General features: G+C 41.1%; 1 protein-coding gene across 4 annotated transcripts in view; it reads left to right on the top strand.

Moving 5' to 3' along the window:
• The first annotated feature begins 6,908 nt into the window (after positions 1-6,908).
• Positions 6,909-15,172, top strand: part of GLS (glutaminase) — an 82,990-nt gene continuing 74,726 nt past the window's right edge. For 2 of the 4 annotated variants that reach the window (XM_074399349.1, XM_010351559.3), the window contains exon 1: positions 6,909-7,585. In XM_074399349.1, the coding sequence (XP_074255450.1) occupies positions 7,200-7,585 (386 nt within the window). In that variant the 5' untranslated portion in view covers positions 6,909-7,199. The remainder of the gene's footprint in view (positions 7,586-15,172) is intronic. The other 2 variants (XM_039470079.2, XM_039470080.2) reach the window with 1 other exon arrangement.

The raw sequence follows: 15,172 nt of genomic DNA, 5'->3' as shown, positions 1-15,172 counted from the left end.
TACCCCTTCAACATTGTTTTTGAGACTTATTCACTTAATATAGGAAACTAGGGATCATTAGTTTTAAATAATGTGCATTAAATAATGTGTGCCATGTTATTTTAATCCATTCTCCTACTGATAAACATTTACGTTTTTTCTACAGAGTTTTTAAAATATATTGTATTATTTGTTGTACTATCTAGGGTACATGTGAATAAAGGTCTACCTCAGAACACACATTGGTGTTATCTCTATAAGAAACAGCTTGGGCCGGGCGCGGTGGCTCAAGCCTGTAATCCCAGCACTTTGGGAGGCCGAGGCGGGTGGATCACAAGGTCGAGAGATCAAGACAATCCTGGTCAACGTGGTGAAACTCCGTCTCTACTAAAAATACAAAAAATTAGCTGGGCATGGTGGCGCGTGCCTGTAGTCCCAGCTACTCAGGAGGCTGAGGCAGGAGAATTGCTTGAACCCAGGAGGCGGAGGTTGCGGTGAGACAAGATCGCGCCATTGCACTCCAGCCTGGGTAACAAGAGCAACACTCTGTCTCAAAAAAAAAAAAAAAAAAAAAAAAAAAGAAACAGCTTGGTCACAAACCAACCCTTGGATTTACAGCATTGTTTCTAATACCTTCTAAATAGATAGAGGGAACCAGATGCTTACTGTAAATGTCAGATGCCTGAAAAGTGAAGATATAGTTTGAAGGAACCCATGCTTTCCAGAGGATGAATACTGAGTCCTCTTTACCCTGGTACATCAAAATACATTATTGTAGACTCTGAATTTTATATTTAGCTCCATAAATAATGATTTCAGTGGAGTTCAGTAATGGGTTTCTGAATTGGTACTATGATTTTACCGTTGGATGAGCATAAATAGATAAAAGCCCCGGCTCATTTTTCTTTTCAGGGCTTGTAAAATGTGACAAATGTTAGATGCTGAACCACCATTAGATTTTATAGCATAAAACCAACCATAGCAGAATTGATATAGGGCTCACATTTCAAATCACGCTAATTTTCTCCACTTAACATGTCCAAATGCATACGACATATTGAACTAATTGAACTATCAATTAAATGTCTCCGGCCGGGCGCGGTGGCTCAAGCCTGTAATCCCAGCACTTTGGGAGGCCAAGGCGGGTGGATCACGAGGTCAAGAGATCGAGACCATCCTGGTCAACATGGTGAAACCCCGTCTCTACTAAAAATACAAAAAAATTAGCTGGGCATGGTGGCACGTGCCTGTAATCCCAGCTACTCAGGAGGCTGAGGCAGGAGAATTGCCTGAACCCAGGAGGCGGAGGTTGCGGTGAGATCGCGCCATTGCATTCCAGCCTGGGTAACAAGAGTGAAACTCCTCCTCAAAAAAAAAAAAAAAAAAAATGTCTCCTACCTGAACTTTGGTTTTAATTGTACCTGAAAAAGAATGCCTATTATGACAGGCAGTTCCACTCAGTGGTACTGTTTCAACTGCTCTGTAGGTTGACTATCTTTTTTTTTTTTTTCCTGTTTTTGGGGATAGTCTTGCTCTGTCCCCCAGGCTGGAGTACAATGGTGCGATCTCAGCTCACTGCAACCTCCGCCTCCCGGGTTCAAGCAATTTTCTTGCCTCAGCCTCCTGAGTAGATAGGACTACAGGCACACGCTACCATGTCCAGCTAATTTTTATGTTTTTAGTAGAGATGGGGTTTCACCATGTTGGTCAGGATGGTCTCGATCTCTTGACCTCGTGATCTGCCCGCCTCAGCCTCCCAGAGTGCTGGGATTACAGGTGTGAGCCACTGTGCCTGCCAACTGACTATCTTTTAGAGTTCTCAAATGTTCTTCTTCATAATCCAGATTGGTATCCTGGCTACCAACTCTTCTTCAAATTGGATGATCTATCAGTCAGCTTAAACTAAGTCATTCTATGGTAATAATCCTTAAGTCTAAATGACTTAAAATAAGGCTTATTTCTCTTGATATTTTTTGTCAGCCAAAGTCATTGTCAGCTTTGTTCCATAATTCTGGGACCCAGGAAAAGAAGCATCCACTCATAGACTGGACTAGAACCAATTAACTGCAGAGGTTGGGGGGAAAGAAGCATCCCTGCCATTCTTGTTGAAAAAGGAAAAGAGAGATGACAGAATCAAGTGATGACTTTTAAAGTTTATGCTTGGCAGTGGCATATCACTTCCTGTCACATATCATTGAACAAATCAAGGCCTAGACTGCCATCCAAGGTGAGGAGGTAAAGTCTGCCCAGAGGGAGGGACAAAAATACTTGGGAGTAGTAATATAATCTATCACAGGTTGTTTTCATCCTCAAGCAGGTATCCTTTTGACTACTTTTGGACTATATACAAAATCAGGGTTTCTTTTAGGTTTTGCTAATATGCAAGTAAGACTTCCTTGTCTCTGGGCTAAGGTTTGCCTGATTTATTTTTTCTATGAATCCACAGAAAAATAAGGATTAAAATCACTTTAAAAAATTAATGAGTATTTGGAGGCCCCAGAAATATAATGGTGGTGTAAATATAAACAATATTGCCTTACAAACTCAACTAATTGAAATCTTTACGATATTACTCTAAGTGGAGAAAAATAACTGATTGCTACTCAACCCCCACTCTAGCCATCAAGAAACTCTCAAAAATAACTTCATATAGTTAGTATTTTAAGACAGACCATTCAGATATGCTGCTCAAATTTGATGAGAATCTCTTGTTATTTTATATGATGTCACAATGAACAGAGGTATATTTTCATTTACATGGACAGCAAATGATGTATTTTTAGATTTAATTGCTGTATGTTTAGGTATTTGTATATGACATGTATATTCAAGGCCCACCTTTTTCCCCTTAGTGATTCTTCCTTCTCTAGAATTTTTTTTTTTTTTTAGTTGTTTGCAAATAGCTGTTACTTTGAGCACTGAGCCCAGCTTTCCTTAATCTCACTGCTTTTGTCTTTTTCTACTTTAAGATACTTTGAAAATTAGTGGTTTATTTTCTTTTTTTTTTCTTTTTTTTTTTTTTTTTCTTGAGACGGAGTTTCGCTCTTGTTACCCAGGCTGGAGTGCAATGGCGCGATCTCGGCTCACCGCAACCTCCGCCTCCTGGGTTCAGACAATTCTCCTGCCTCAGCCTCCTGAGTAGCTGGGATTACAGGCACACACCACCATGCCCAGCTAATTTTTTGTATTTTTAGTAGAGACGGGGTTTCACCGTGTTGACCAGGATGGTCTCGATCTCTTGACCTCGTGATCCACCCGCCTCGGCCTCCCAAAGTGCTGGGATTACAGGCTTGAGCCACCGCGCCCGGCGTGGTTTATTTTCTAAAAATGAAGTAAATTATCTCTACATTCCCCTTAAATGATATTTTATTATTAGATGGCTTAAAGCATGGCTTAAAGCAATACTGTTTGGCTTTTCAATAATATATGTGAAAACTGATCACATTGCATGTCAAATTTTATTCACTCATGGTTTGATAATAATACCTACAACACTTACAGGGTGCTACTGTCACAATTCTAGGTGCTTTATATGTATTGTTCATTTATTCAACACAACAACCCTACAAGTACCAATGTTATCCCTTTTTTTATTTTTTGAGATGCAGTCTTGCTCTCATCATCCAGGCTGGAGTGCAATGGCTCTATCTCAGCTCACTGCAGCCTCTGCCTCCTGGGATTCTCCTGCCTCATCCTCCTGAGTAGCTGGGATTACAAGCATGTACCACCATGCCAGGCTAATTTTTTGTATTTTTAGTAGAGATAGGTTTTTGCCTTGTGGGCCAGGCTGGTCTTGAACGCCTGACTTCAGGTGATTTGCCCGGCTTAGCCTCCCAAAGTGCTGAGACTGAGCCTGGCCATATTATCCCTTTCATAAATGAGAGATATACCATACTTGCTTTAGTACAGATCTATATTCAGTATTGGAAAAATAAACCATGTTTGGCAGGGCTTATCAGTGAAGCTAGGAAGTTGGCCAGTTAAAGCAGGAAACCAATAGAAGAAAGGGAAGTAGTAGTAGAAGCTTGTTTAGAGGTTTCCTGAACCTTACTCTATTCTCCAAACAGAATTTCAAACAAAAAAGGCTTAGGCAATTCTTTTAAGTCGTTAGTCAAAGGAGAATTACTTTCTTTTTAGCCCTAGGTCAACAAATAATTTACTAGTTTTTGTGAAGGCACGATCTGGAATTTATATATGGATTTTTTTACGATCTTGAAACATTAGCCTTTTGTAATCTTCAAAAGAACAGAGAAGCTCAGGAACATGGAAGTACAGGAACCCTTCTTCAAGTTAGAACAGAAACAAAGTGCACAAATTCCAATTATTCCTTTTGATGGTTGATTATCTCATGGGACAGCAACTCTTTGTGGAGTAGCTGCACTTAGCCAGGAGCAAGTAGAAGTCTAAAAGTAGATCTGACCACCCAACCATATGTTGGTCTGGAGAGCCTTTTTCTATTTGAAGATATTTTGGTGGACTATTTATTGTATGTATATAAATGTTTTTATATGTTTTATATGATGATTATATGAGTTTATGTGATGATATGATTCAATTTAACATCATTGAAACTCCAAAGTTGTATAATGGTTCCAAAGTTGTAGAATAAAAATATCTTTAAAGATTAAAAAATTATATAAGATGAAAAGAATCATGTGAAAGCACCGAGTCCCACTTTAATTCTATTTATGATAGTTTCAGTTTGTTGTCTATAACCTTTTCATTAGCCTTCTCAAACAAGTGGTTAAATTTCAGTGTACTCAATTCTTCCAAATGTTAGGAGGAATATCTGTCCATTCTCTCCAAAAGTAGAAAGTCTAGAAACTAAAGTAGAAACTACCAGAAAACTCTAGAAACTAGAAACTCTAGTAAATAATCTATTACTAGGTTAACATTCCATATTTGTTAACTGTACTATAAAGCTTTTAAACCTTTAAATATCTGAAATACTTTTCATAAGAAACTCAGAGAAGTTAAGGGAAAAACTGGAAGGGAAACAGTAACTGGATTGCCAGTTGCCTTGTGTTGAGAAAAAGAGGCAGCTAAAATTGATAACTAATTGTAGCTAAGACATTGGACAATATTAAAGTTTGCAAGTTATTAACAAGTCAGGGTTAGGCAGGGGTAATTTTCCAAGGGTTACCTTTCCTCCAAAATGTGATGTTTCTTTTCCTAAATATATCATTACTTTGACTCACCAATATTTTTGGACAAGTAACATTAGCAATAAAAGCCCTCTAAGCAATTTGCCATTGTCTTAACCACCTTTTTTTAAAAAATAAAAATAAAAAAGGTGACTGTATGCGTTACACATGATAGTTTTTTCTATGTTCTTCTGGTTAAAGAGCAGATAGAAAAAAAACTTAAAACACAGCAAGGCTGTAGCATGCCAAAGGTCACAGAACCTGTAGGTACAGACAGATTTCCTGATTATTAATCTACTGAAATATTTTACAGTTCATTACATTACTAAATCCAGTGATCAATTAATGACACACCTGACATACACCCTTCTAGTTTCATAAAAATCATCTCATTAGGCTGGGCGTGGTGGCTCACACCTGTAATTCCAGCAATTTGGGAGGCCCAGGGGATGCGGATCCCTCAAGCTCAGGAGATCCAGACCAGCCTGGGCAACCTGGTGAAATCCCGTCTCTACCAAAAAAAAGAAAAAATTAGCAGCAATGGCTGAGGTGGGAGGATCACAGGAGCCCCTGAGTTCGAGGCTGCAGTGAGCCCTGATCCTGTTACCGCACTCCAGCAGAATGAAGCAGACTGAGACCCCTTCTCAAAACACACACCCACACACACGACAACAATAACGCAATAACACATCAACACCCCCAAGATAACTTATTACACTCTGTGGATCTATGCTATTTAAACCTAATTGCTTCAGGTAATCGTCTACAAACTTTTTTTTTTTTTTGGTCCTGGAATGGAATGTGTATGTAGGCTAGGCTCAGGGAATAACTCAGTTTATCAGGTTCTTGGCTCTTTTTTCCACAGGTCCAAAAGGATAAATGGATAAAGTGATGCTGAAGTAACTTACAGAACCAGTATTCCAATGCTTCTATTTTAAAACAGTGAAGCAGTTTTTAAAATAGAAAAGTATCTATAATTTTGCTTTCAAGCAAACTAGCGTTAACGGAATCATTGCTATTCAAAACTATTTTTGAAGTATCGGTGTATATTTAAAATTTTTTTTTTAAAAGGAAAGCTGTCGTACTCTGGATTCCGCCACTCCCCCATCCCCCCGCCCCGCCATTCTTCGCCCTCCCCCCATCTCCTCCCTCCGATGGCTTAAGTCGCATAGCTGAAAGGATTTTGCTCATTTTTTCCAAAACACTTCGCGTCTGGGTAGTAGCCAGTCATGGAAAGTTTCAGGCAAATGCTACATTTGGGAGAGGGATGAAGCTCGTCCGGGGCTGCTCTCAGAGGAGTCGCCAGACGACCTGACCTGGGGGCCAGATGCGGAGCCGGGGCCGACCGAGCTCCGACAGCCCGGCCACACTCAGCCCGGCCAACCCTGCTGACCTCACAGCCCTCGGCTGCGGGGGCTCTCGCCCACGAGTCTCCCCAACAGCTCGAGGCCCCGGAGTTGAGGAGCCCACCGCTTCATAAATGCGAGAACCCTGAGCCCCCAGCACCCAACTAGGCTAGCCTCGGGGTTGGCGCGGCGTGAAGAAAGTGCTACTGTGGAGCCGGGCCTGGCTCATCCGCCTCACACGTCAGTTTGACTCCCCTCCCCGCCCCCCACCGGTCCCCCGCCCTCCTCTCCGCGCACCGAGAGCCGACAGAAATTTGACTGCTCCAATCGCCAATCAAAAGAGAGGTCGAGGATTTGAGCCAATCGAAGCGGCGAAGGGGGCGTGCCGCCGGCGTTCCCCGCCCCCGGGTGTGTGAGCGCCGAAGGTCTCGAGCCCTCCCCTGCGCTTTAGCCTCAGTGCGGAGCCCTGGGCGGTGCGAGGAGGATCGATCGCGAGGATCCTCGGGAGCGGCAGCAGCAGTAGCAGCAGCAGCCCAGCAGTACCTGCAGCAGCAGCAGCAGCAGCACCTGCATCCGCTGCGGGAGTGGGAGCTGGAAACACACCCACGTCGCTGCCCTTTCCTCTTCTGTCATCTCACCGCCCCGCCACAGTCCGCGTTCCCGGAGGAAAGCGGCCGCCCACGCCCGGAGCATCCTCCCCTGTCCAGGGGGCGCTGACTGACCCGGAGGCATGATGCGGCTGCGAGGCTCGGCGATGCTGCGGGACCTGCTCCTGCGGTCGCCCGCCGGCGTTTGCGGGACTCTGAGGCGGGCACAGCCCCTGGTCACCCTGTGCCGGCGTCCCCGGGGCGGGGGACGGCCGGCCGCGGGCCCGGCGGCCGCCGCACGACTCCACCCGTGGTGGGGCGGGGGCGGCTGGCCGGCGGGGCCCCTGGCGCGGGGCCTGGCCAGCTCTCCCTCGGAGATCTTGCAGGAGCTGGGCAAGGGGAGCACGCAGCCGCAGCCCGGGGTGTCGCCACCCGCTGCCCCGGCGGCGCCCGGCCCCAAGGACGGCCCCGGGGAGACTGACGCGTTTGGCAACAGCGAGAGCAAAGAGCTGGTGGCCTCAGGTGAAAAGTGAGTGTCTCCGCGAGGCGCGGGAGGCCTCGTTCCGCTCTGGGCCGGGCTCTGGGGAGTAGGGGGCCTGCGGCGGGGCGGGATGGGAGCCGAGGTTTTAGAAAAGAGAAAGAAAGAGATGCCGGGCGGCTGCGCCATGTGATTAGGCCCGGCCCCGCCCGCGCCTTCCCCGCCCGCGCCCCTCTGCCAGGCCCCCACTTCCCTTCTCCGCCCCCGGCGGGGGTTGCCCGGGTGGAGCAGTGGCGGGGCCTGAGGGGCTCGCCGGGCGTCCCCGGCGCAGGAGAGGCCGCTGCCCTGCCTGCGCCGCGTGCTCTGCGCCCTGGCTCGCGGCTGCAACGCCTGGCTGCCTGCCCCAGCCATTCGTGGGCGACGCCGCACGAACATCTCCACCGTGTGGCATTTGGGAGTCTGGCGTTCACCAGAGCCTTTACCTTCCTGACTTGTCGCCTTTCCTGGCTCGTTTCCGCTCTGCCCGCCCTCCCCGGGTCTCTGCCATCATCCTGTTGGAAGCCAGATGTGACAGAGAGATCTTTATGTTTCTGGAGTGGCCACCTCAGGCACGTGTAGAGCCATCTGGGGCGCCGGAAGCAGTGTTTCAGAAGTGAGATTAGGAGGAATAGGGTCATGTGGCCGAGAAGATGGGGCACGCAGTATATAGACCACCTGTTTGCATTGAGGATCGGCTTTGGCCTCTCATGTCTTCCGTGAGATGGAGGGATTTTTAGAAATAAAAGTTAAAGGGCCAAGATGAAATGTGACATAATACATTAGCTCAGTGAAAAATTTGAGTTAAGTAGGTTTTGTGACTTCATTGTGATAGGATGTTGACTCATCCTGGATATGTACAGCACAGTAGTTTATTCTTAAAGCAGAATTGGTTTTTCTTAAACAATATGCAAAACAGTCTCCTAAATATTTTTGTCTTCTGTAATACAAATGGACAACTTTGTTTTCCAAAGATGGGTAAAATTTACCTGTTTGCGTTCATTATACCTTACTATTTTTCGGGCTTTGTATGCTGACACTCTGTAACCTGTTCTGCTTCCCTTTTATTTCTGCTGCTATTTCCAGCTCTAGAGTTCCTTAAGTCAAACCGAAAGTGAGAACGTTCTTACAATTTCAATCTCACGCCTGCTTGATATTTTCCTGTAACTGAAGTTGAGACCTTCCAAAAACTTTACTAAAGTTCTTCTCCCAGACTGAAATAGATTATTTGAAAAAAATCACTTGATGGGCGAAATTTGTGATATTGTGTGATATTGGTCGTACCACAAAATAACGTCCTGACCATGGGCAGGTTATTTAATAACTTGGGTTAGATAGCTTAAATCCTTTCAAGTTCTAAAAAACTAAAATCTTGTTAAATATGTACTTTTCTCCTGTTTTAGGGACTAGAATGATAATTTAGTCTCATCTGGGACTCACTTTACTTTAACATTTTCTGGTGTACCAAGCAAGTGACAGGAGTTTACATACAAGTGCCCAAGTTACCGAATTACAAAATGCAGTCACTACCATTTAAAAGATAACGTTATGGGAACTGCTTTCTAGTAAAATTATGTCTTCAGGTCTGTGTTTCTGCAGTGGCTCTAGTGCCTGTCTTTTTTTCCTCTTTTGTCAGATAGGAAATTGAGCTTCTTTTGTGATTCACTTGTCCAGAAGTTTCTGGTTTCATTGCCTTCTTAGTAAGAAGTCACCTTTTAGCAATGGCCTCAAGGTTGTGAAGAAAGTTTGTTAATTTGGTTAAAGTTTCTATTTCCTGAATGATCTCTTTCCAAATGTAGCTTTTCTCCTTTGGCTCCTTCCATTTTGCCTTTTTGTGACAAACATTTCTCTTATCCTGGGAGATAAGCTCCCAGTTGATCCTGTTATCCTTTCTAATGCTTAGCCTGCAAAGCATAGGTCATCCCTCAATCAGCAGTCCACGTGGTATGCTAGCACTCACTCAGGACTGTGCTAGATTTTATGTAGTATTATTAAAATAAATAACCATGTGAAAATTAAATTGACATTTTATAAAAGGCTTAGCACAATATTTGGCGTTTATTAAATGCCACGTAACTGTTCATTAGATACATGAGAAAAAATTGCTTTTTCATTATTTTGAAGTCTGTTAAGGAGATTGGCCTTTGAATTTCAGGCTTGCACATAAAGGTTTTAAATTTTTTTTAGTTTCCACAAAAATGTTTATCTTGAGAAATTGCTATGCATCTGTCTTACATGAAACTATGTGATTTGCACTGTTTACCTTTTGCTCTGCTGATAAATAAGTTCAGAGTAAATTTAGTGCTTAACCACACCAATTTCATTAGTTCACATGGCTGGGGTATTTGCTTTTTCTTCATTCCTTGGTCCTGACTTTATATTTTATTTAATTTATATTCTGGAAAGAGGTAGCATGTAAGCAAATTACCTTACCTTTTTTCCACAAACTCCTTGAACTAATGTTACCCTAGACTATACTGTCTCCATTACACAACTTTAGTGTGGTTTAGGATACAAACATCTTAATATCATATAGAAAAATGTAATTATCTTTGCTCAGTTTTCCCTATAGTGATCTTATTTAATTTTGTTATGGTTTATTCTGTTATCTTGAAAACCAACTTTGCTTGCCTCTCTTCATTTTCAAAATTGTTCTTTCTCCTTTCCTACTTCTTTTTGGGTTTCCTCACTGGGTAAACCCTGAGGCTGAGGCCTTTGCTCCTTTCCCACTTGTCTACCTTCTCAACAGCGTATCCCTTCTTTCAGCTTTGACTTTCATCTTTGTGTAGGTAATACTTCATCTCTTAATCTAAGCTCCATTCTCACATTTGTCTCCCCATATCCGATGACTTCAAATTTAAAATTTATACCCCAATATTCATTATTTTCTCTAATTCAATCTATTTTGTATACTGTTATGAGATTAATTTTAGAGTTTTAATTTGAAAATATCACTCTCCTTCCAGAAAACCAACAGGAACTGGAATGAGCATTATATATGTGTGTGCGTGTCTGTGTGTGTGTGTGTGTGTGTGTGTGTGTGTGTGTGTATTTTTTTTTTTTTAAGATGGAGTCTTACCTTCTTGCACAGGCTGGAGTTGCCATGACACAATGTTGGCTCATTACCAACATCGATTCTCCTGCCTCAGCCTCCTGAGTAGCCAGGATTACAGGTTCACACCACCACACCCGGCTAATGTATATCCTATCTTAGTGAAGGGTCCCTTGGAAGAGTCAAAGGGATAGAGGTACAAGGGCATTATTAAGTTTTTTAATTTGGACATTTATTTTTTAATGAGAAAGGAAATGAGATAACAGAAATTGAGCTGAAAAAATACCAGCAAATGTATGTTGTTTAGAAAATAGATAATTCATGCAGGATGCAATATTGAAAGTATTCTCTCTCTTTTTTTTTTTTTTTTTTAATTGAGACGGAGTTTCCCTCTTGTTGCCCAGGCTGGAGTGCAATAGCACGATCTTGGCTCATCGCAACCTCCGCCTCCTGGGTTCAGGCAATTCTCCTGTCTCAGCCTCCTGAGTAGCTGGGATTACAGGCACGTGCCACCATGCCCAGCTAATTTTTTGTATTTTTAGTAGAGACGGGGTTTCACCATGTTGACCAGGATGGTCTCGATCTCTTGACCTTGTGATCCACCCGCCTCGGCCTCCCAAAGTGCTGGGATTACAGGCTTGAGCCACCGTGCCCGGCGAAAGTATTCTCTTAAGGCAACAATGAGGTCAGTTTCTCCTTGTCAGATTGGCAAATGTTAAATCAAGTGATTGGAAATAGGAACTCTTGCATTGTTAGTAGAAGTATAAATTAGTTCACTTACTTTCGAGGGCAGTTTGGTAGTTTCGGTTAAAAACTGCTTACTGTGAGGTAGTAGTTGGATGTTTGCACATGTACTTGAAGTCTTGGCATTCAAAAATATTTGTAATTACACAAATAAGCATAATTAAAAGTATATTTATATTTAAAAGTTCAAGAAAAAATGATTTCAGCTAGTTTTAGATAGTATGGATTTATGTTTTGATAGTTCAGCTTTATGTTTTGATAGTTCATATACTTAGTAAATGGAAAATGAAGGGCAAAGAAAATTGTCGTGGTATATACTCTGAAAACTGAGTATCAAAGTAAGATTAAATGGTTATACATTTCAGCAAACATTGAATTGGGTAGGTTGAACAATACTAGTAAGAAAGTTGAGTCAGTATTTGGCAGATATAAATATTATGTTTTAGAATTGAATGATAGAACTGCTTTTAAAATAGGTAGTACGTGTTTTTATGATCCTTCAGTATTGCATTTGTTCTTAGTTTTAAAAGTTAACATATTTACAATTCACTAAAATTGAATTCACAGTGGAAAGTATGTTTAATTTTTTTGTTTGGGCTTCTCAAGCAGCCCCTTAGTTATTTTTGATTTCTTCAGTATTTTTTTTTTTTTTTTTTGAGACGGAGTTTCGCTTTTGTTACCCAGGCTGGAGTGCAATGGCACGATCTCAGCTCGCCGCAACCTCCGCTTCCTGGGCTCAGGCAATTCTCCTGCCTCAGCCTCCTGAGTAGCTGGGATTACAGGCACGCGCCACCATGCCCAGCTAGTTTTTTTTTTTTTTGTATTTTTAGTAGAGACGGGGTTTCACCATGTTGACCAAGATGGTCTCGATCTCTCGACCTCGTGATCCACCTGCCTCGGCCTCCCAAAGTGCTGCTTGAGCCACAGTGCCCGGCCGATTTCTTCAATATTAACAGTTTTTTCCAGGTGATGATTATCAGTGAGTTTTAGATTTCTATTTTTTTAAAAGCACGTGACAAAAGTAGCAATAACTATATGTTATAACATTTTTGTGGCGTAATATTTATATTAAAATGTGCATTAATTGCTTCTCGGCCTTTTGGCTAAGATTAAGTGTAAAATGTGTATTAATTAGTCATTGACAAATTTGTCCATGATTTGTAATTAATAAACTGCATGCTGTTAATTTTATTAATATTTGGATGAAGTTCACTGAAAAGGCAAGAAAGAATTAGATTCTGAGGGCTTTAGTCTCCTTGAGTTTTAGCTGCATGTTTCCAGATCTTACTCTTTTATAGAGAAGTCTGCCTACCTCAAAGTCAGCTAATTGATAAAATGACTACCAAATAGAATTCAACCTTTTTTATGAGGCAATAGGTAGGCCAGCTAAAAGGGAGGAGGGCACTATTTTAGTCCAGAGATAAATGTCACCTTGAAAGAAATTTGCTGAAGATATTTGTGGGTTTCTTTGAATTTTAAAAAGTTACATAAAAGAAATCAGGCCAGGCGTGGTGGCTCATGCTTGTAATCCCAGCACTTTGGGAGGCTGAGGCGGGTGGATCATTTGAGGTCAGGAGCTTGAGACCAGCCTAGCCAACCTGGTGAAACCCCATTTCTACTAAAAATACAAAAATTAGCCAGTCGTGGTGGCGGGTGCCTGTAATCCCAGCTACTCGGGAGGCTGAGGCAGGAGAATTGCTTGAACACGGGAAGTGGAGGTTGCAGTGAGCCTAGATGGTGCTACTATACTCCAGCCTGGAAGACAGAGAGAGACACTTCCATAAAGGAAAGAAAGAAATCAGTAAAATGCTGTACTACTTCTTTCTTGTGATATTTGAAATGAAGAAAAATTATGACTATAGAAACTAAAAGCCTAATTATAGAATTTGTGTTAGGGAGCTGAATCATGTTAAATCCTATATAAATCAAGGTTAGATTATGTAGTTGCGTGTCTGTGCCTTTTCACCTTTAAGTCCTTTGCTAGTAAGAGAAATGCTTAAGAAAGCAAAGTGAACAGATGTATTTATAAAAATATTACTAGTTACTGATATCTCTAAGTGAGGTATATACAGCTTTCACAGAGATACGGTTAACTTCAGTTTTACCCTGTAATCTACTCAGGTGTGAAATTGCTTAGGTTATGAAACACGTTACTTATGATTGATCACTGTATTTAGTGATTTTCTGACCCCCTACAACGCAGTAGAAGCAAAATATTAAGGTACCTTGACTTCCATTTGGAAGTATCCTCTGCTTGGTATGTAACATTCATTATAAAGAAATATTTATAGTGAAAGCATTACTTTCAAAACATGGAACTGTACATGCTGCATAATGAATAAAACATTGATAACTTTCAGAATTAAGAAATATATTTTTGTCTATTAATTTCTGGTATAGGCTTCTAAAAAAGATTTTTAAAATTGTCCTCTTGAGGATATTTTGAGTGACATACACACTTCCTTTAATTTTTGATGGGATTGTAAACTTTCTGAAGAGCAATTTTTAACCTCTATGAGGAACTTCTAAATTATTCATACCTTTTTAGGAATCTAAGCTTACAAAATAAACTGAAGTGTTAGATCTATTCCCTAATATTTTTGGTACAGTGTTATGCATACTAGAGAAAAATGGAGAAAAACTCATTTTCAACATTAGTAGGATAGTTAAGTAAATTATGGTACATTCAATATGAGAGTCTCTTATTTAGTCATTTAAAATGTTTGGAGATACTTTTTGGGACATAAGAAAATGTAATGTTAGACCAAAAGTTAGAATACAGAATTTTCTATGCAGTATAATCTCAAGTGATCTTAAGCTATTTTAAAAAGCTCAGAAAAAGTAATAGAAGGAAGTAAGTCAAAATGATATTACCAGTTGTGGTTTATGAGAATGGGCATTGTTTTTCCTGCCTCCTTTTGGTACTTTTAAGATTTCCTATTTTTAGTGGGAAACTTCTAAAACAGTAAAAAACATTACACAATTTTGAAAATCAAAGGAACCACGTCTGCTAAATTTTGAACATGTAAATCTCTACTGCTTAGTCTTCTACCCTATTATCTTGATTCTGGTTGTGTAAAAATAGTAAACACCATTACGTTGAAAGAAAAGTATGAAAATAGATTATGTATGAATTTGTACAGGTCCTGTTCATTAGTATTCATATTCACTGGTACCCTCAAACATCAAACTTTAAAAATTTAAAACTATTCTTGGTAAGTATTACATATTTCTCTACCATATTAAAACATTGCAATGAAAGGAGGTTAACGTTCCTTGTTCAACTTATGTGTATTTTAAGGAAGCATTATTATATTGCACTGTAATACAGTGATGCTGTAAGACAAGTGCTGGCATGCTTGCCTTGACAGGTCCAATGGTAAATATTTTCAGCCTTTGGGGTACTCTAGTCTCTATTACATCTACTCAGTTCTGTGGTGGTAGCAAAATAACCACAAACAATAGGTAAATGGATGTGGCAGTCTTCCGATAAAACTTTATTTACAAAAAGAAGAGGCCCCTGCTATGGTTTGCCTACCTCTGCACTAAAATATATTTATTGGTAAGTTCTCTCATGCCTTGATTGGTTCTGCTTTAACCAGTACTCTTAAGGGTGAGTTTGTTCTTAGGTGAATTTTTGTATCTTTTCGTCTACATGTTCCTGTTATTCATGTCTCCCCTTTAGCAATTCTCCTTCACTCTCACCTTCTATAACCAGTTCTGCTTAGCAGCTTTCAAAAAATTGTGGTAAAACATACATAACATAAAATTTATCATTTTAACCATTTTTAAATTCCCTAGTTCAG

This window comes from Saimiri boliviensis, chromosome 5 (genome assembly GCF_048565385.1).
Source record: "Saimiri boliviensis isolate mSaiBol1 chromosome 5, mSaiBol1.pri, whole genome shotgun sequence".
NCBI lineage: Eukaryota > Metazoa > Chordata > Mammalia > Primates > Cebidae > Saimiri > Saimiri boliviensis.
The sequence above is the reverse complement of the archived record's forward strand: the minus strand, read 5'-3'. Positions and strand labels throughout refer to the sequence as shown.